The sequence below is a fragment of the Erpetoichthys calabaricus genome, chromosome 3 (genome assembly GCF_900747795.2).
Source record: "Erpetoichthys calabaricus chromosome 3, fErpCal1.3, whole genome shotgun sequence".
NCBI classification, from domain to species: Eukaryota; Metazoa; Chordata; class Cladistia; order Polypteriformes; family Polypteridae; genus Erpetoichthys; species Erpetoichthys calabaricus.
The window spans coordinates 15,761,129-15,783,178 of NC_041396.2; the positions used below are offsets into that span (position 1 = coordinate 15,761,129).

At 41.2% G+C, this 22,050-nt stretch overlaps 1 protein-coding gene across 4 annotated transcripts in view; it reads right to left on the reverse strand.

Annotated features, from left to right (window-relative positions):
* The window catches only part of runx2a (RUNX family transcription factor 2a), a 197,605-nt gene that overhangs the window by 44,347 nt on the left and 131,208 nt on the right, over positions 1-22,050 (reverse strand). For all 4 annotated transcript variants that reach the window (XM_051924441.1, XM_051924439.1, XM_051924440.1 and 1 more), the window contains one exon: positions 6,429-6,590. In XM_051924441.1, the coding sequence (XP_051780401.1) occupies positions 6,429-6,590 (162 nt within the window). The remainder of the gene's footprint in view (positions 1-6,428; positions 6,591-22,050) is intronic.

Here is a 22,050-nt window from a genome sequence, read left to right on the forward strand (position 1 = left end):
TTTTGTTCAGTTGCGCATGCGCATTTGCGCAACTTCATAAGCTTAACCAAACCAGTCTGAGCCGGAAACAGAATTGATTAGTTCATCACTCGAGTCTTCGGGTTTGAGTCGTTCGTTCATCATGTGACAGCCCCATAAGCTTAACCTAGTATGCAGTCTGAGCCGGAAAGAGAATTGATTAGTTCATTCCTCGAGTCTTTCGAGTCGTTCGTTCTTTTGTCACGTGACCACTTACCGGCTCAGTACCTCGGTCAAATACTAACGTAAAATTCCATTTGTTGTATGTTGGATCATATTGAGAAATTATCATAAAATTATCAAAAAATATCTAAAACGCATTTTCTTATAAATAAAAAAGGTCTGTCAATTTCTGTCACTATGATTTTGTTACTGTTTCTTGAGGATCTGTGGTGTGTTATTTTATAAATAAATAATCCTGTTACAAATAAATTATTGATTAATTTGTCCTTTTATTGTCTTTGTCTATCAGTAAAGTAAACAAACCCTAGGCTATATAATAAAATAATCCAAGCCTACAATTACAAAGTACTTATAGTTAATAATCGTACACTATTCTATAGCAGTGTTCATTTTTACTCCAATTTTGAGTTTCCTGGTATAATAATTGTTTTTCCTATGCAGACTTAACATATTGATCTAATATTTGTATAAAAAGATTGGTCAAAAAGGACATAATGACAAAGTAAAAGCAAATAACATTTTGAATTTGAATGAATAAGGTTAGTTTAAAATATTAAGGTTATGATAACTTAAACTTCAAGTTGTAACCCAAAATGAAATAAAAACTGGAGAGTTAAAGTCATTTACAATCCAACATACAACAAATGGAATTTTACGTTAGTATTTGACTGAGGTACTGAGCCGGTAAGTGGTCACGTGACAAAAGAACGAACGACTCGAAAGACTCGAGAGATGAACTAATCAATTCTGTTTCCGGCTCAGACTGCCTTGGTTAGCTAATTGGGCTGTCACGTGATGAACGAACGCCTCAAACCTGAAAACTTGTCAGATAAGAGGCGAGGTGAGCGAATCATAGACTAAAGACCCAGGTAAACAATTAATTAATATTTTCTGTTTCTTATAGCATTATAGTTTTGTCTTGTTTGTAGTGTGATCAACATTTGTGTAAGCAGTAGATGTGTTAGGGAGGTAACAGGTAACATTTTAATTATATTTTGCTAAAATGAACGAAATGACTCGAAATAGGATTCGTTCATTTTGCTGAACGAGACTCAAAGGTCCGAGTCGGTAAAATGATCCGAACTTCTCATCACTACAAGAAACACGCGGCGGGCAAAGGGGCGGGGCCTTCCTCACTCACACGCCAGCTTCGGGGCGTGGTCTTTAACTCCGCTTAGCTAGCGAACGAGAGAACAATTGGATTCAACTTTGTTTGATATTTAAAATAAAATGTTACATAGGTCTTGATGAGTTTGAGTCCGGATATTCTCTCAAGTGTCTGCCACATTGAAAAGATAGATTGCAATTCAGATTGTGGATCGTGATTTTGTGTTAAAAGGATCGTGATATGATTGTTTGGAAAGATCGCCCTCCCCTAATTTGACTAATCAAGTTTTCAAATTTATGTACGATTCATTAACCCTTTGGCGAGCTACTTGGAAAAGGGTGGCAAGCTACCGGTAGCTCGCGAGCGACGGGTTGGAGACCCCTGCTTTACATGTTCTTTAGCTCTCTGGTGGTCAGTGTGACTTTCTATGCTGCAGTTGTCACTTTGTCATTCTGGTGTTGCTTGATAAGGAAAAAATAAGTTTTAGCACAAAATGTGTACAAAGTGAAGGGGTCGGGAGACTTTCTACATTCACTGTACATTGAACCCCATACAACGCCTCAGATGAAACTCACTTTAAAAGGTGCTATATAAAATGACGGCTCTTCAAGGCTCCTAACCTGGCGGTGCGCCGCTTAAAAAATATAGAATCAGCTGTTGACAGTTCATTTGAAGTGACATTGGATTAAAGCATCCGCTACATAAATAAGTACTTCGTCTTTTCTGTGGAGGGAGTGCAAACATTTCCCCACTTGCAGCCCTCACCATGAAAGCCAGCATACAGAAGGACTTGCGGCTGGGGCTGCCAGACAGAACTCGTGAGTAACGTGCCAAACCACAACCACCGTCCTGGCACGATGGGGCGAGAAATGAAGTGGCGGCGACAGAGCAAATGATATCTACCGAGGGACCGGGCAGACACGGAAATGCCGCGAAAGAGAAAGAAATGCAGTGTGCGATCTTTGTGCTTGGTCCGACAGGCCCAGGTGAATAAGGTAGCCAGCAAATACTACAAAAGAAGCCTGTTTGAAGGCTACAAGAATGGCAGAAAGAACTTCAAAGCAAAAAAAAAAAGTGACACGGCCTCAGCTGTAAGCAGCAGGTTTATGGAAGCGGGCCAGCACATAACTATTCCATAAAAAGCCATCTGAAAAAAAAAAAAGACTAAACGTTTCCTCTAGAAATAATGTCAAGCCCCCTTCCACCCACCCTCCCGAATGAATAGGTGAGGAAAATTAAAAGTGCGTTTACTGTGGAAACAAGCTGTGACTCAAAGTTAGATGTTTTGTTCGTTCAATAAAGACATGAATGAGTTTTGTCTGAAGAAAACAGAAGCCACCTGGGCATCCATCTGAGAGACACCGACAGGGTGGGGGGGGGGGGGGGGGAGCCTGTCCTTTGAAGTCGGCCTGCAGCAGGGGGTGAGGGGGACGGGGGCGGGTGTAAGGCACTTTAGCTTTGGTCCTCCTCCCCGCACGAATGTATGAAGCCAGGCAGGCACGCCTAAGCGGCCTCAGTCTCTTCTAGTAGTCGTCAAACTGCCTGACAATTCAGCTGTGCCGTTCTGAATGGCAGTGACACGTCACAGACGGATAGTGACATGGCGAGGTCACCAAGGCAGCACTCTCGACTCGTAGCTGAGACCGTCATTCACGTTCAAATCAAGGGGGTCTGACTACGAGCTTCCATCTGCCTAATGGGCTGTAATTTGTACCACACATGGGCGCCTGTTTAAGGGTCTACTGCCCATTATTTGTAGTGGTGCACTGCTAAAAGAACGAGGGGTCCATGTCTATCAGTTATATAGTGCCTTTCATATCTATCTATCTATCTATCTATCTATCATATAGTGCCTTTCACATCTATCTATCTATCTATCATATAGTGCCTTTCACATCTATCTATCTATCTATCTATCATATAGTGCCTTTCACATCTATCTATCTATCTATCAGTTATATAGTGCCTTTCATATCTATCTATCTATTTATCTATCTATCTATCATATAGTGCCTTTCACATCTATCTATCTATCTATCATATAGTGCCTTTCACATCTATCTATCTATCTATCAGTTATATAGTGCCTTTCACATCTATCCATCATATCTATTATATAGTACCTTTCACATCTATCCATGTATCTAATATATAGTGCCTTTCATATCTATCTGTTATATAGTGCCTTTCACATCTATACATCTATTATATAGTGCCTTTCATATCTATCCATCTATCTGTTATATAGTACCTTTCATATCTATCTACTGTATCTATTATATAGCGCCTTTCATATCTGTCTATCTATCTGTTATATAGTGCCTTTCATATAAATCTATCTATCTATCTGTTATATAGTGCCTTTCACATCTATCCATCTATCTATTATATAGTGCCTTTCATATCTATCTGTTATATAGTGCCTTTCACATCTATCTATTATATAGTGCCTTTCAATTCTATCCATCTATTATATAGTGCCTTTCACATCTATCCATCTATTATATAGTGCCTTTAATATCTATCTATATCTATCTATCATATAGTACCTTTCACATCTATCTATCTATTATATAGTGCCTTTCATATCTGTCTATCTGTTATATAGTGCCTTTCACATCTATCCATCATATCTATTATATAGTACCTTTCACATCTATCCATGTATCTATTATATACTGCCTTTCATATCTATCTGTTATATAGTGCCTTTCACATCTATGCATCTATCTATTATATAGTGCCTTTCATATCTATCCATCTATCTGTTATATAGTGCCTTTCATATCTATCTATCTATTATATAATGCCTTTCATATCTATCTATCTATCTATCTATCTATCTATCTATCTATCTATCAGTTGTATAGTGCCTTTCACATCTATCTGTTATATAGTGCCTTTCACATCTATACATCTATCTATTATATAGTCCTTTCAATTCTGTCCATCTATCTATTATATAGTGCCTTTCACATCTATCCATCTATTATATAGTGCCTTTTCTATCTATCTATCTATCTATCTATCTATCAGTTATATAGTGCCTTTCAGATCTATCCATCTATCTATTATATAGTGCCTTTCATATCTATCTGTTATATAGTGCCTTTCACATCTATCTGTTATATAGTGCCTTTCAATTCTATCCATCTATCTATTATATAGTGCCTTTCACATCTATCCATCTATTATATAGTGCCTTTCATATCTATCTATCTATCTATCTATCTATCTGTTATATAGTGCCTTTCACATCTATCCATCTATCTATTATATAGTGCCTTTCATATCTATCTATCATATAGTGCCTTTCACGTTTATCCATCTATCTGTTATATAGTGCCTTTCATATCTATCTGTCTATAAGTTATAGTGTGCCTTTCACGTTTATCCATCTATCTATTATATAGTGCCTTTCATATCTATCTATCTATCTATCTATCTATCTATCTATCTATCTATCTATCTATCATATAGTGCCTTTCACGTTTATCCATCTATCTGTTATATAGTGCCTTTCATATCTATCTGTCTATAAGTTATATAGTGCCTTTCACGTTTATCCATCTATTATATAGTGCCTTTCATATCTATCTATCTATCTATCTATCTATCTATCTATCTATCTATCTATCTATCTATCTATCTATCTATCTATCTGTTATATAGTGCCTTTCACATCTATCCATTATATAGTGCCTTTCATATCTATCTATCTATCTATCTATCTATCTATCTATCTATCTATCTATCTATCTATCTATCTATCATATAGTGCCTTTCACGTTTATCCATCTATCTGTTATATAGTGCCTTTCATATCTATCTGTCTATAAGTTATATAGTGCCTTTCACGTTTATCCATCTATCTATTATATAGTGCCTTTCATATCTATCTATCTATCTGTCTGTCTATGTAGAGTAAATCCTTGCTATAGTGTCTATGGTTCTGTTCATGTGGATTCACTTATCTACCCACTTTGTGGTTGACTCTTACCTAATTGTGATCCTGGCCTAGTCCTACTGTGCAGCAGTGAAATGTGAGGCTGACCAATAACAGGTCTGTGAAGCCCTTAGATGTCCGGGGCTGATCTCGCGCTACGCTGAATAGATCATCATGTGCCTATGTGGTGCAGAGAGTTGTGGGAAAGTCTTTGAATGTCATTTATGCTGGGGATTGAGCGTTGCAATTGTTCCTCTCAAATCATGAATTCCCGGTAAGTACGGGTCATATGCTCGCACTGATTAAGTCCCTGGCTTTTGTATACACAACCCTTCTCTACTGATTGGATTGCTGTTGTTGCCCATCATGATTTCTGGTGAAACTATGGAGGAAGTAAAAGTCGCAACAAGGTTTCTGTACATGAGTCTAATTAAAAGAGGAAACCAGTTTGGCCAAACACTTGGGGTGTCCCCAGAACCGAACCTGAGAACCCCTGATCTAGACCATCACTCTCACCCACTATGGATTATCTAGGCGTAAACTATTTTAAGCATGTGCAAATGTACCTCAGCATGCTGAATATCATCTATTTGGTCTGTCACTTTGGGGACATTCAAGACAGTGGGTACAGTCCATCAGTGTCACCCATCTTGACGTAATGCACACATCCTGTTGTTAGCATTAAAGGAAATCAGAACCTCAGAGTTTTCAGTTTAATTGCAAATTCATCCCATTTGTTGCAGTTTTTGGTCTAAGGATATTCAGCCAAAGTGTGTAGACTCCTGTCAGCCGTACAGAACATCAAGTTGGCCTTTCTGCACATTCACATTGTATTGCCAATTCCCCCATACACTGTTAGCACAACAGAAAGCGGAACCATCATTATCATTACTCTTAAAAGTTGCGTCCAATCCCGCTCCTCAATAACACTTGATAAACAGCAGACCTGCTGGTTGTTTTTGATGTGCAGAACCCAAAGGCCTCTCTGCAATCCTGCTCAGGTGTAAATGAAGAACACAAAGGCGACTTGAATTCATTCACGCATTGAGCTCCCAGCACTCTGCTCAATGCTCATCAAACTTTTGCAGAATCCCCAAAGTTATTCCTCCTACAAAAAGAAACAGTTCACAAAAAGCAGCACAGCTGCGTGTGCAGGAGTCAAAAATGATTTACCTGGCAGGCGTCTTGACACGTCACTGATGGCAGGAAGCCCCGTGGCGCGGGTGGAGGAGAGAGGGGCAGTGGAATGTATGGATGGAGACGTCATCTGGCTCAGATAGGGGCTATATGTTTGGTCATATGACCAGGTAGGTGATGACGGGGCCTGCCTGGGGTCTGTGAAGATACAAGAGTAGACGCTAGGGCCTTTGGAAAGACAGGGATTCTTAACATATAATTAAAGAGAGAGACAGAGAGAAAGAGAGGAGAAGAGAGAAGAGAGGAGAACAGAGAAGAAGAAAGAAGAAGAGAGAAAACAGAAGAGAGAAGACAGAGAGAGGAGAGAAGAGAGGAGAAGAGAGCAGACAGAAGACAGGAGAAGAGAGAAGACAGAGAGAGAGCAGAAGAGAGAAGAGAGGAGAACAGAGGAGAGGGGAAGACAGAAGAGAAGAGAAGAGAGAAGAGAAGAGAGAAGAAGAGAAAAGAGATGAGAGGAGAAGAGAAAGAAGACAGATGAGAGGAGAAGAGAGAAGAGCTCCTCAAAGCAAACAGCCGCAGAAAGTGCCACAGTGTCATCACTCTGGTCTAGCACTCCCAGAATCCTCAGTCACTCAGGCTTAAGCATTGCTGACATTTTTCTTAATAAGACAGGAACACAACCATACTTAAAGATAAATAAATAAATAAATACATAAATAAATAAATGTGGAAGGTGTGCCATTATCTTGACTATTCTATGCACTGGCTCCTCCAATTGTCTAGCTGACACATTTTTACATGAATCCCATTATAAAGTAACTGACTAGCAATGATGACAGAGCAGTGGTTCTAAGACTCAGTCCTGGAGACCCTCCTGTGGCTGAAGGCTTTTGTTCCAACCCACGTCTGTTTTTAATTGAACCCCTTGCCTGATGAAGTCAGCTGTTATTTCCCAGTTTCTGTGTTTTGGGCTCGATGTAGAAACTACAAAACTAAGTCTGGTAAATTTTTAATTAAGAAGTACTGAGTAGTTACAGTATATGGGGATAATGTGCGTATTTTTTTACTTTTTAACAATATTTTCATCCTGATTTTCCTTCTGCCTTCCCAGGTGTTCTGGTTATTTAATCCATTATTTACTAACTAGATGCGCTGCCTGTTTAAAGAGAAATTGAAATCTAAACATTAATCAACATAGACCTCAGTGTTACCATTTGCAGTTCACCTTCTATTTGGAAATTATTTTGTAATGCATGTAGTAATAAAATGCATTACACTTGTCATTCCAACAGATGGCGCACCACAAGCATTTTCAGTAATAAAATGCATTGCATTGGCATTTGTCATTCCAACAGATGGCACACCACAAGCATTTTCAGTAATAAAATGCATTGCATTGACATTTGTCATTCCAACAGATGGCGCACCACAAGCATTTTCAGTAATAAAATGCATTGCATTGGCATTTGTCATTCCAACAGATGGTGTATCACAAGCATTTTCAGTAATAAAATGCATTGCATTGGCATTTGTCATTCCAACAGATGGAGCACCACAAGCATTTTCAGTAATAAAATGCATTGCATTGACATTTGTCATTCCAACAGATGGCGCACCACAAGCATTTTCAGTAATAAAATGCATTGCATTGGCATTTGTCATTCCAACAGATGGTGTATCACAAGCATTTTCAGTAATAAAATGCATTGCATTGGCATTTGTCATTCCAACAGATGGCACACCACAAGCATTTTCAGTAATAAAATGCATTGCATTGACATTTGTCATTCCAACAGATGGCGCACCACAAGCATTTTCAGTAATAAAATGCATTGCATTGGCATTTGTCATTCCAACAGATGGTGTATCACAAGCATTTTCAGTAATAAAATGCATTGCATTGGCATTTGTCATTCCAACAGATGGAGCACCACAAGCATTTTCTGTAATAAATGCATTGCATTGACATTTGTCATTCCAACAGATGGCGCACCACAAGCATTTTCAGTAATAAAATGCATTGCATTGGCATTTGTCATTCCAACAGATGGTGTATCACAAGCATTTTCAGTAATAAAATGCATTGCATTGGGCATTTGTCATTCCAACAGATGGCACACCACAAGCATTTTCAGTAATAAAATGCATTGCATTGGCATTTGTCATTCCAACAGATGGTGTATCACACGCATTTTCAGTAATAAAACGCATTGTATTGGCATTTGTCATTCCAACAGATGGAGCACCACAAGCATTTTCAGTAATAAAATGCATTGCATTGGCATTTGTCATTTCAACAGATGGCACCTTTGTAGTGATTAAATGCATTGCATTTGTTATTCCAAAATCGGGTGCTTTGGCGCATCACAAACATTTGTACAAATAAAATGCATTACTGCAAATGTTAGTGATGCGCCATCTGCTGGAATGAAAAATGCAATGCCTATTTCACAGTTATATGCTATTTGGTATGGGAATCGTAAACATTAATATCCAGCTGCAGAGCTACAGCACCATACTTCACTGCAGGACCATGCCGGCAATTCTACATCAGCAGTTTCATAAAGAAGTTAAGGTCAGAGGTTAGTGTGGTTAAGATTATGGTTAATATTAGGGATAAATTAAAATTATGAGTTAGTGTGGTTAGTGTGTAGTATAAATGATTAAAATTAGGGCTAATGTGCTGGTGTAGACCTATGGTGACACAGCTCTGCAGCTGGATCCATCTTTTCATAAAGGAATGTTAATGTTTGTGATCGCCATGATACATAACAAACATTTATAGTAATAAAATGCATTGCATTTGCCATTTCAACAGATAGCACATCACAAACATGAAAATTCCTTTATAAAGAGAAGGACCTAACTGGAGGGTGGCAGCACCATGAATCACTGCAGTTCTACACCAGCAGTTTGATGGCAGAAGTCAAGGTTAGGGGTTAGTGAGGTTAGCGTGTACAATGAATATGTGGTAATGTCACTTCCACCGTGAAACTGCTAGTGTACACCTGCAATGACATATTAATGTTTGTGATACACCATCTGTTGGAATGACAAATGCAATGCATTTCATCAGTACAAACGTTTGTGATGTGCCACCTGTTAGAATGACAAATGCAATGAATTTCATTACTACAAATGTTTGTGATGCGCTATCTATTGGAAAGATAAATGCAATACATTTCATTACTACAAGTGCTTATGATGTGCCATCTGTTGGAATGGCATATGCAGTGATTTCATTACTACAAATGTTTCTGATGTGCCACCTGTTAGAATGACAAATGCAATGCATTTCATTACTACAAATGTTTGTGATGCGCCACCTGTTAGAATGACAAATGCAATGCATTTTATTACTACAAATGTTTGTGATGCACCATCTATTGGAAAGATAAATGCAATACATTTCATCACTACAAGTGCTTATGAGGTGCCATCTCTTGGAATGGCAAATGCAGTGATTTCATTACTACAAATGTTTCTGATGTGCCACCTGTTAGAACGACAAATGCAATGCATTTCATTACTACAAATGCTTGTGATGCGCCCACCTGTTAGAATGACAAATGCAATGCATGTTTATTACTACAAATGTTTGTGATGCACCATCTATTGGAAAGATAAATGCAATGCATTTCATCACTACAAGTGCTTATGATGTGCCATCTGTTTGGAATGGCAAATGCAGAGATTTCATTACTACAAATGTTTGTGATGCGCCACCTGTTAGAATGACAAATGCAATGCATTTTATTACTACAAATGTTTGTGATGCACCATCTATTGGAAAGATAAATGCAATGCATTTCATCACTACAAGTGCTTAAGATGTGCCATCTGTTGGAATGGCAAATGCAGTGCATTTCATTACTACAAATGTTTATGTGCCATCTGTTGGAATGCAAAATGCAGTGCACTTCATTACTACAAATGTTTTTGTTGGAATGACAGAGACAGTACACAAACACACGGTCACTTATCAATATATTTAGATGGATGAGCACATCAGTGGGTTTGACACTGAAGTAGCTGCAGCCAGTCAGTGTTGTTGGCCCAGGTGACTGCTTTGCTTGTGTTTATTTGTCATTATTAGGCAACAATGAAGGGAACAAACTACACAGAAAAAGGGCAAAATAATAGGAAAAACTACAAAACAGAGTTAAGCTTTTACACTTATAACAAAAACAGGCATATTTCTAAACGTCTTATAAATGTAGAAATCCCACTGTTGTACTTTTCTAAATACAGAATAAGACGAGAAAAAAAAGATGAGCTAATTAAACGAGATCAGTTACTGTCACTGATTGTGAATTTGGTTAAAATAATAACCTGCAGCCACAGTGGGACTGAGTGTGGGAGGCACAGAAGTGAAAAACTCTTTAGTATTTCATTTATTTCAGACAGATAACTGGATTAATCTGATGAAGCCAAAAGGATGGGTAGCTGGCAGTGCTGCGCTATGTGCCCCTCTGTTTGAACTTTCACAGTTTGTGCGAGTGTTAAATATGGACGAACAGCCCACCTCATTGAAGCAGACCAGCGGAGTGGAGACTGTGCTAAAGACCCGCATTTTAGTTTCCTTCTTGTATAAACTGTAACTGTGGAGCGCACTGGCACAATAATTAGAGCATGGGAATGGCACTATACAAATAAAATATATTATTATTACTTATTATTTGAGCTGGCCAACAATGAGGGTCCTGTAAGCTGGATCACCCTCAGGGAATCGCGCCACATAGCTGTAGTGCTGTAAGTGACGCTCCCTCACATTGCAGGTAATGTGCCTCATTTGGGACCCCATGGCCCAAAAAGCCCAATTATTATTATTATTATTAATAGAGCTGGCCATCCAAGGATCCTAGACTCCCACTCAGTTATTTGCCGGCAGAGCCTTCTGGGGGGCTGGCTTTGTGCTCTTTCCGGATTTCTCCTTAACAAGGACCTGATGAGCTTAAGTGCAACATAATACAGCGGAATCAGACCCCACCTTCAGACCCCCCCAACCGATCTGCACGCTTTAATTGTGTTGTAGATTTCCTTTGAAATGGAGAAACCTGCCACTTTTGCCCGTCAGTCTACACTCAATAAGCCATCATGATAAAGTGGCAACGTGACCAGAAAGGCTTTCAGATTTGTCAAAGACTGAAAAACTGCAGTCTCTCATTCCTAGAAATGATATGACGTTGGCACGGGACAGAGACGGGGGCCAGTCTGAGGGTAGGAGAAATCACATCGCCAGACTGAGAGGAGGCTGCCATCAGCTACTGTACATGTGCAGACCTCCCCTGATGACCTCTGTCTAGAATGCCCCCCAATTCACTCACAGGGTTGATGTCGCTCCAGCAGCCCCTCACTGCCCCCCATGCTCCTCTTCCTTCTGAACGGCCCTGTCCCGTGCCAACATCATTTCTGACAGCTGGCAGCAGCTCCTCGGTTGCTTGTCAGACCAGTAAAACGAGAGCAGATGAAAAGTGACAATGAGGGGCTCAGGCTGCCCTGCCAGGTCTTATTCACTTCCCACCAGACAGACGTTGGCTTTACTTTAAACAAACAGCAAAAGCTAACTGACGGCTCAGGGCATTTGAATGATTTCCTCTTTGAAGTCTACAGACGAGCAAATCAAACAGACTACTAAGCAGCAGGTACGACTGATGGCCTTCCGTCTGACCCCAAAGTCAGCACTTGCACACTCACACACACACACACACACACAAGACAGGCAGCTCCATTCTAAAGACAGGGGAACCTCCTTTAGCAAACAGTTCTGCCAATACGCTTTGGCGTGATGAATGCAAATGGCGGCCAAACAGACCCCGTCCTGCACCTTTGGCCTTTCACAGCACACAGCAGCGGCTCTCTGCAGAGGAACGTCAGCTCTGGCATGCAAATGGGGCACTCGGGCGTTTGCGCCCCCCCTGGTACTACACGGTACTACATTTGCATTTGGGTGATAGAATTCATACACCACATGTTGAAACAGCAGAGATTAGATTTCTGACAGATTTAGAAATGTTTTCGTTCATCCTGCATATTCATGTGAATTTCCATCCGTACAAAACACTCATTTGCTTTCAATTGCTTTGAATTTTCTCGTCTCTCATCAACATATTACTGAGGCTGGCCATGCGAGTTAAAGTCAAGCTTTGGATTAGGTTTGGATTTGCACACCTTGAGCATTGGGAAAGGCGCTATATAAATAACATATTATTATTACTTTATCACGACTATATAGTAAGTCAGTCAATCATTGTCCAACCCACTTTATCCTAACACAGGGTCACGGGGGTCTGCTGGAGCCAGTCCCAGCCAGCACAGGGTGCAAGGCAGGGCACCAGCCCACCGCAGGGCACACACACACCAAGCACACACTAGGGACAATTTAGAATCGCCAATGAACCTAACCAGCATGTCTTTGGACTGTGGGAGGAAACCCACGCAGACATGGGGAGAACATGCAAACTCCACGAAGGGATGACCCGGGAAGTGAACCTCCGGTATCCTAACTGCGAGGTAGCAGCGCTACTCACTGCGCCACCGTGCCGCCCTATATAGTAAGTACTATTATAAAATAACATACTGTTAATCCAGTTCAGCGCTATGGGAGCCAGTCCCAGCAGCACTTGGTGCAAGGCAGGAACCAAACCTCTACAGGGTTGCACAGGTCAGGTCACGTTGGGGGGCAAGCACTGGTACAGCGTGTTGCTGCACCCACCACACGACGAAACAGCTCAGGATCCCGGTTGGAAAACAGGCAGACATGCGGTCCAGTCCCACCCTCCAGAAATGACCCTCTATCTGCCACAGCCAGGCGTTTTACATGGGCGTCCCCCTCGGCCCGGTCCAGCCACTGGGGTCCAGAAAAAAAAAAAAAAAAGACGAGCTAATTAAACGAGATCAGTTACTGTCACTGATTGTGAATTTGGTTAAAATAATAACCTGCAGCCACAGTGGGGTCTGCAAGGACTGAGTGTGGGAGGCACAGAGGAGAAAAACTCTTTAGTATTTCATTTATTTCAGATGGATAACTGGATTAACCTGATGAAGCCACAAGCCTGGGTAGCTGGCAGTGCTGCGCTATGTGCCCCGCTGTTTGAACTTTCACAGTTTGTGCGAGTGTTAAATATGGACGAACAGCCCACCTCATTGAAGCAGACTAGTGGAGTGGAGACTGTGCTAAAAGACCTGCATTTTAGTTTCCTTCTTGTATATACTGTAACTGTGGAGTGCACTGGCACAATGATTAGAGCATGGGAATGGCGCTATATCAATAAAATGTAATTATTATTATTATTTGAGCTGGCCAACAATGAGGGTCCTGTGAGCTGGATCACCCTTGGGTAATCGCGCCACATGGTGTAGTGCCATAAGTGACGCCTCCTCACAATGCAGGTCATGTACTTCATTCGGGACGCCATGAGCGACACAAAGTCAAACCAGCGGTGCCCAAGGATTCTCTTAAGAGACACATGAAAGAGTCCGGTCTTCATCTCAGGTCAATGGATAGCGTCCACGTCCTACAAACAGGGAGCACCAGGACTCTAAAGACTTGGACCTTCATCCTTTTGCAGAGATATCAGGAGCGCCACACACCCCTTTCTAGCGACCTCATGGCCCCCCCCATGCTCTCCCAATCCATCTACTGACTTCATAGGAAGAGTAATGGATCACACTTCACTATCAGGCGGTTTGCATTTGGTGGATGCCAGAAGAACATGACCTTCCGGACTGCATTGTGCCTACTATAAAGTTGGGTAGATGAGAGATAATCACTGGGTTTGGGCTTTGCCCCTTGGTTCCAGTGAAGAGTATCATTCATGCTCTAGTAGACAAAGGCATTTCAGACAATCATGCCCTTCAGTTGGTGGAAGGCCCAGTTTCTCTAGTCCTGTGCACAAATCCAGGTCCATGAAGCCATGGAGGAACTTGAGTGGCCTGCACAGAGCCCTGACATGAACTTTACTGAACACCTTTGTGTGGAAATCAGAACGTCGATTGTGAGGCAGGTCTTCTCATCGAATGTCAATCAGTACCTGACCTCACAAATGCTCTTTGGGCTGAATGGACACTGATTCCCACAGACACATGTCAAAATCTTGTGGAAAGAAGAGTGGAGGCTGTTATGGGGGTCTGGCTGGGTCCACATTAATGCTCATGGTTTTAGAACAGGACATCCAACGAGTCCATAAAGATATAATGGTCAGGTGTCCACAAGCGTTTGGCCATATAGTGCGTTTAAAGAACATCCGATGCTATGATGGGAGCTCCAAGTCATTAGTGGACACTGTGGGATCCTTTGACGCTGTTTATTGGCTCGTCTGGGCTCCTGTCTGATTATTGCCAGGGTCTGTCTATGGTGGTCATGGGATTCAAACAGCAGGGCTCAGCTATACTTTTAATAAATGATAACACTCATAAATAATAATTCATATTCTACTGAAAGTGAAGGGCATTATCAAGCAAGAGCTTATAATAATTAACAAGATTTAAGCCTTTATATTCATTTAAGAGCCTCACGGCTACGCCTTCTGCGGCATGCTGGCACATTGACTATAATTGGCAGACTTTCTGTTCAATACTCTGGTCATTTCTTTTTCACATTTTCTTTCATGGTTTGATTGATCTTCCAGTGATGGACTGGCATCCTGTCCAGGATTTGTTCCTGCCTTGCGTCCAGTGCCTGCTGGGATAGGCTCCAGCTTATCTGCGACCCTGTTCTGGGTAAGCAGACTTGAAAACAGAGGGACGGATTTGATTGCTACACTTAATGTACAATGTGAAAGGACAATTGCCCCTCGGGGATTAACAAAGTATCAAAATCAAAAGTTAAAATATTTTTCTTGCCATCGATATTATTTATGAGACAATGTTAATGGTCTATTAGCCCTAGAACATATAATTTCTTAGTTAGCTAATTGACATTTAAATCACTTTTGATGACCTGGCTGATTAATGAGTACTTAACAGCAGGAGTGGCACTCCAGCCTCAAGGTAGTCAGTGGAAAATGTTATGAGTGATGACCAGGAGGAAAGGACACGGCCGAAAAACAGGCATGGGTCAAAAACTGAAAGTCAGAAAGAAAATCTAAGGGTCCAAATCTCTAGCCAAAAATCCACGTCAAAAGTTCAGAGCTAGTTTCTGTTGGCCGGAGTCAGAAAAAAATAAATAAATAAAAATAAGGATTGAAAAAATCATTATTTAAATCAATCTTGGATAATCCGGGAATGCATGTGGTGACCTTTATATGGTCACGCTGATTACATCACCCAGTGCATCATGGGAAAGATTGCCATAGCAACGACCTCACATCTGTCCCACGGCCAAATCAAAGTGTTGCCGTGTCACAGTAAATAGTAACCAACTTTTCAGAGAAGACTCTGATCAAAACAGTAAGGTGTAAAGTCCAAAAACCTTGAAATAAGTCAATATGGATTTTATTCCAGGCAGGAGATGCACTCAAAATTCAGACTTCCATGAAAAAAAAAAAACTCAAATTACTAAACTCACATAATCCATACATCACATACCCAGTTGCATGCTCACAATGTCCCAAACGCATGTATTTTTGCTAGAATCTTCTTCTTTCGGCTTCTCCCATTTAGTAGTTGACATAGCAGATCATCCATCTCCATCTATTCCTGTCTTTTACATCATTTTCTGCCATACTGACTGCCTCGTCACATCCATAACCCTCCTCTTTGGCCGTCCTCTTTACCTCATGTCTGGCGGTTCCATCCTCCACATTTTTTTCCCGATGTCCCCCTCATGTCTCCTCTGCATGTGCCCCAACCATCTCAATCTCGCCTCTCTCACTTGGCCACCAAACTGTTATACCTGTGTTGTCCCCTCTAATATCCTCATTCCTAATCCTGTCTATCCTCGTTAAAATCATAGCAACTTCAGCTCCGCCACTTCCAGCTCTGCCTCCTGTCTTTTCGTCGACGTCACCGTCTACAAACCAAACACCATAGCTGGTCTCACCACCATTTTCTAGACCTTCCCTTTCACTCTTGCAGATACTCTTCTATCACAAATCACTCCTACTGCTCGTCTCCACCCAGTCAACTCTGTCTGCACACTCTTCTTCACCTCTCTGCTGCACGCTCTGTTGCTTTGGACTGTTGAGCCCAGCTATTTTTGCTAGAATATTGTAAAATAAACCACTTCTGGAAAATCCTCTCGTGAATGACAGAGCAGAGAGCTCAAAGGATATTGAGCTTCTGAATTGAAGGCCCGCCTCCCTCCTCATCTATTGGTCAGGAGTCTTGCCCAGTAACAGCTCATTCATTGGCTACCATCCGCTTCACGTGATATCAGCATTATAGAGTGTGGTTGGACTGATGTGCACAACTAGAGATCAAAAGTTCAAGAAAGGTATGTGAAAACATGGTCGGGTGGACAGTATTGTGTCACGTCTGTGCATATCTGAGGGGCTTCAACAAACAGTTGAACGCTGACATTTCACAAACACGGGATGGAAATGCTGGAAATACTGAATTTGTGGCTTAGCGAACAATGAATGACGAGAGGCGGGTCTCGATTTTGTAATGCACTCTTGTTGTACATGACAAACTTTTTTTTAGCCAAAATACACGTTTGGAGCATATGACTGAATACCTGACAGGTAGATTATGTGACGTGAGTAATTTGAGTTGAGTTGTTTCATGGACATTTTCAAATTTTTGGTGCCCATTGACTCGTATCAAGAATTTTGTTGACTTCGTTCTCAATAAAAATATGATGATTTTTCTCAGCATTCACTACAAACAACACACATTAGAACATTAGAACACTCTAGACGGGAACAGGCCATTCAGCCCAAAAAAGCTCACCAGTCCTGTCCACTTATTTCTTCCAAAAAAACATCAAGTCGAGTCTTGAAATTCCCTAAAGTCTTACTGTCTAAAACACTACTTGGTCTCTTATTCCAAGTGTCTTTAAGTGAAGAGAAACTTCCTAATGTTTGTGTGAAATTTCCCCTTAACAAGTTTCCAACTGTGTCCACACGTTCTTGATGAACTTATTTTAAAATAACAGTCTCGATCCACTGGACTGATTCCCGTCATAAGAACACGGTAAGAAAAAGGTAACAAAATAGTCATTTTTGGGTAGACTATTCCTTTAACCTCCTTGTATCTTGGGCTCAGAATACTATGTAACAATGGTTAAGCCCGAGTTTCTCTCGGGGTACGTTATTATGATCCAATATACAGCGTTAAGCCTGAATAACACTCGGGAGAGTATTCTGTTGCCATCTAGTGGGTAGTAAAATAACGTCATGCTGCAAAAAAATTCTATGCATACCACTTCATAGTAACTCATAAATATTCATGAAAAGTGTGGAGCCTTCAACCAAAAAACACAATGGTGTGTATACAAAATAAAATGTAAAGCCAGTTTTAGAACAAACTGAGACTGAACCATTAATTGAATCAAGTGGTACTGATGAAAATGTGAACAGGTCATCAGATACTGACACGGACAGTGAAACACATGTATATGGCGCTGTACGACTGAACCACCGTGATATCGCTGGTGAATTTGATCGCCTAAATGTTTTCTGCTTCATGGCAAAAAGGCAAAGTGATTGCGATCAAAAGGAAGTACAAGAACGACGTTAGCCCACTAAACACTAAAAACAACGCAACAACTGTCAGTGTTTGTGTCAGTGGAAATGTGGAAGTCACACAGCCAATGCACTGTGGTAGCCCATAATAATGCAAATGGTACATCGGTCATGCAGATCAGACACTGACATTATACCAGCTAACGTGCAAGCAACAGAAAAAATATTGTAAGAAGAATACGCAAAGAAACCCGCTTCTACTGTCTTGTGTCACGCATGGGCGTCTAAGGATCACCCTCCAGGCTCTGATAAGGAATGCAATAACCTGCCAGGACAAGAGGGGGCACCAATGCTAACTATATAATTTCTTTTCTCCTCCTTAGCTCTGAGAAGAACCCCAGTTACACATATCCCCCCCCACTTAATTAAGCCACGCCCCTTCAGGTCAGGACAGTATAAATCCAAGGGCTCCCAGAAAATGGCATCTCAGTTGGAGGAACGATGCCCCGCATGAATGAGCTCCCAGACGCACACCCGCTCAATTGAGAATTTGCTACCATTTTGTTTTAGTTTTCAGATGCTTGCAGTAAACGGGCTGACCCGTGACACTGCTTCTATATTCGCCTTCCACACCTGATTGCAACGTCAGGCTGTAAGTTGGTGACAGTCTCAAAACATGTCACATGAAGGCCGTATACTAAATCTGCACCAGCACATCAGTGGACCCTCGACAGATCTTCCTACTGGATTGTTGTTGACGTTTTTGGTTTCTGTTACACGTAATCACATATCTTCTTCAGGGTTTTTTTTGCTAATTTTTCTGCGGGGTAAACTTAACAAGAATCAGGAGTGGAGCACACCTGGTGGAGCGGAGGAGGATGGAGAGTAGACCAGCGTATTAAATTGTGTGTAGGAAAGTTTGGAAGGTGTCGAGGGGAGGTAAGGGCAAAGAGGTTGTCACTGCTAGTGATGGTATGTTTGAGGAGACCAAGACCAAGAGGGGCATAATGTTTGTGAGTGTCATTTGTAATCGCTCTTTTCTTAATTCTTCCATTATACTCTTTGTTGTACTTCTTTTGCTCAGATTGCTTGGTTGAAGATCTGAGCTTTTCCAGCTGTGCTCCGGCTTTGGGGGTCTGCTCAAGGGCACCCCAGAAAGGGACACTGTTTTAATAAAATACATGGAAGTGATGGAAGAGCAACAAGGTAAACGAATGGGAATCACTATCACAAAATGTATGGACGATAAACTTGGGAAGGAGAAACATACAATGTACGAATGACGTGATGTGGTGACGTTCATCATTAGCAAGGATTGGCATCTTATTGACAAACTGGGCCAGAACAAAAACCTGCAGCCACTGTGACCATCCTTTGGCTGAACTTGAGCATCCTGGCACTAAGAGAAGAAATATGTGAGGAGAGAAAGAAAAATCAAAGAAATGGGTGGAAGTTTAGAACCACCAATCAACCTAGCCATCTACGGGAGAAAACAAAATGCAGATCCCAGCTCCAGCCATTGTGCAACCATAACCCTTTACCTCACTCACTTCATATCTCACTTTCATTTTTTTACTAATTCATATGCCTTATTTTCCCCCCAAAACCATTGACAAGCACTTGATTGTTTTGTACAGATTGCTTCTCATTCCAATAGAGGCTCGCTGCAGACCTTCAATGGCAGACCCCTCTGTGTCTGCTCCAGCCACAGGACCCTGTGATGTCATTCAGGGGCCTGCAGTTGGAGGTGTAAAGTGGAGAGTCTGAGACAGGGGTGTCGAACTCTGATCCTGGAGGGCCGCAGTGGCTGCAGGTTTTCATTCTAACCATCTTCTTAATCAGTGATCAGTTTTTGCTGCTAATTAACTTCTTTTTCCTTCATTTTGATAGCTCTGTTATTAAGGATTCAGCACACTGTTTTCATAAAATATATGGAAAGAAATACAGAAAAAGGTAAAGGAATGGGAATCACTTAAACAAAATATATGGATGATAAACTTGGGAAAAACAAATCTACAATGTAGGAATGACTTGATGTGGCAGCGTTCATCATAAACAAGGATTGGCATCTCATTGACAAACTGGGCCATGACAAAAACCTGCAGCCACTGTGACCATCCTTGGACTGAACTTGAGCATCCCAATTACTTTTGCCTTAATTTTAATTAAAGTGAGGTCAGACCCCTTAGCAGTTTCTTTTTTCTTAAATTAGCAGCCAAACAATAATGAGCCACAAAACAAGCCGCCACACAACGACCAGCTCACCTGTGCCCATTGCACAATATCTGAAAATAAAGAAAGGTGATGGGTCTCAGTAAGGTTGATCTCTCAGGCCACACAAACATTTTGACAGTACTCTTAGGAAAAAAACAGAAAATCAACAGTTTTGGAAATGTCTGCTGTGACGGAATGAGAGCGGCAACAAGCCATGGAATTAAATAACAGGTTTATGACTGTATCTGTTTTTCACCAATCTTTCTTTAATTTAATATTATTTATTGTATCACTATGCTGCTGCTGGAGAATGTGAATTTCCCATTGGGATTAATAAAGTATCTATCTATCTATCTATCTATCTATCTATCTATCTATCTATCTATCTATCTATCTATCTATCTATCTATCTATCTATCTATCTATCTATCTATCTATCTATCTAATTAACGTTAAGAATCGGCTTCTCATTAAGAAACTGGTGGGAGTGAAATTGTTGGGAGTTTGAAGCCTCCCAATTTAGATGCTCATCTGTCGGTTCGTTTCACCTCTCATTTCTGTTTGGCTGCCATTTAATGAAGAAAAGAATCAATTCAGAGATCTAAATCCTTACAAACAGGGCTATTAAAATGAAAGGAAAAGGAGTTAATTAGCAGTGAAAACTGATCACTGATTAGGACGAGGGTTAGAATGAAAACCTGCAGCCACTGCAGCCCACCAGGACTGGAGTTCAACACCCCTGGACTGGTTTTTAGTGGACAAACATATGTTTGCAGGTAAATAATAATAATAATAATTGATTACATTTATATAGTGCTTCTCACGCTATTCAAACTACTAAAAAGCAGGTACAGATGTTAAGCATAACTAAACAGATAAGAGTAGCTGCATTTCACTAATTAATCCTGTTTATAAGTGGGATATATTAACAATTCCCATGCTCAGCTGGTAGCATTGCAATCACCACCATCTAATCAGAGGAGCAGCTCATCCAGTGATGGAAAGCGCAAAGATCTGGAGTGACAATAAGAGTAAAGTGGAAAGGTTTCAGAGTAATGGGCGGCACGGTGGCGCAGTGGGTAGCGCTGCTGCCTCGCAGTTGGGGGACCTGGGTTCGCTTCCTGGGTCCTCCCTGCGTGGAGTTTGCATGTTCTTCCCGTGTCTGCGTGGGTTTCCTCCGGGCGCTCCGGTTTCTTCCCACAGTCCAAAGACATGGTGGATTGGCGATTCTAAATTGCCCTAGTGTGTGCTTGGTGTGTTTGTATGTGTCCTGCGGTGGGTTGGCACCCTGCCCGGGATTGGTTCCTGCCTTGTGCCCTGTGTTGGCTGGGATTGGCTCCAGCAGACCCCCGTGACCCTGTGTTCGGATTCAGCGGGTTGGAAAATGGATGGATGCTTTTAAGTAAGTTGGATGACCAGCCACATCTCATGGAGAGCTAAGGTACTGTGATATTTTGGGTACTGCAGAGAACTGGCTTATTTCAGACAATGCTATTTTAATGCTGGATAGGTTTCATATGATAGAATCAGAGGGAGTGGAAAATCCAGGAGCTGGACTGGACATCTATGTGAATGAGTTATGGTAATTAATTAATGGTAATTAAAAAAAAAGTGAGGACATTATAATTAGAACTAAAATGTGTAATCCAGACATTGAACAAGTGACTGAATTTGTCCACAAGGAGAAAAATATGAGATCCTTGTTCATGTGTATTAAGATTCCCTCTGTTACCAACATTTCCATGATGAATCATTCTGACCAGTCAGGGGAACTGTGGAAGGAACAAACATCTATCAGCACGTGCCATTTGTGCACACAACAGGCTTAAATGTAAAAGTAGAAAATGCAACTTTGGGTTGTAAAGGCTTCCCGCGGT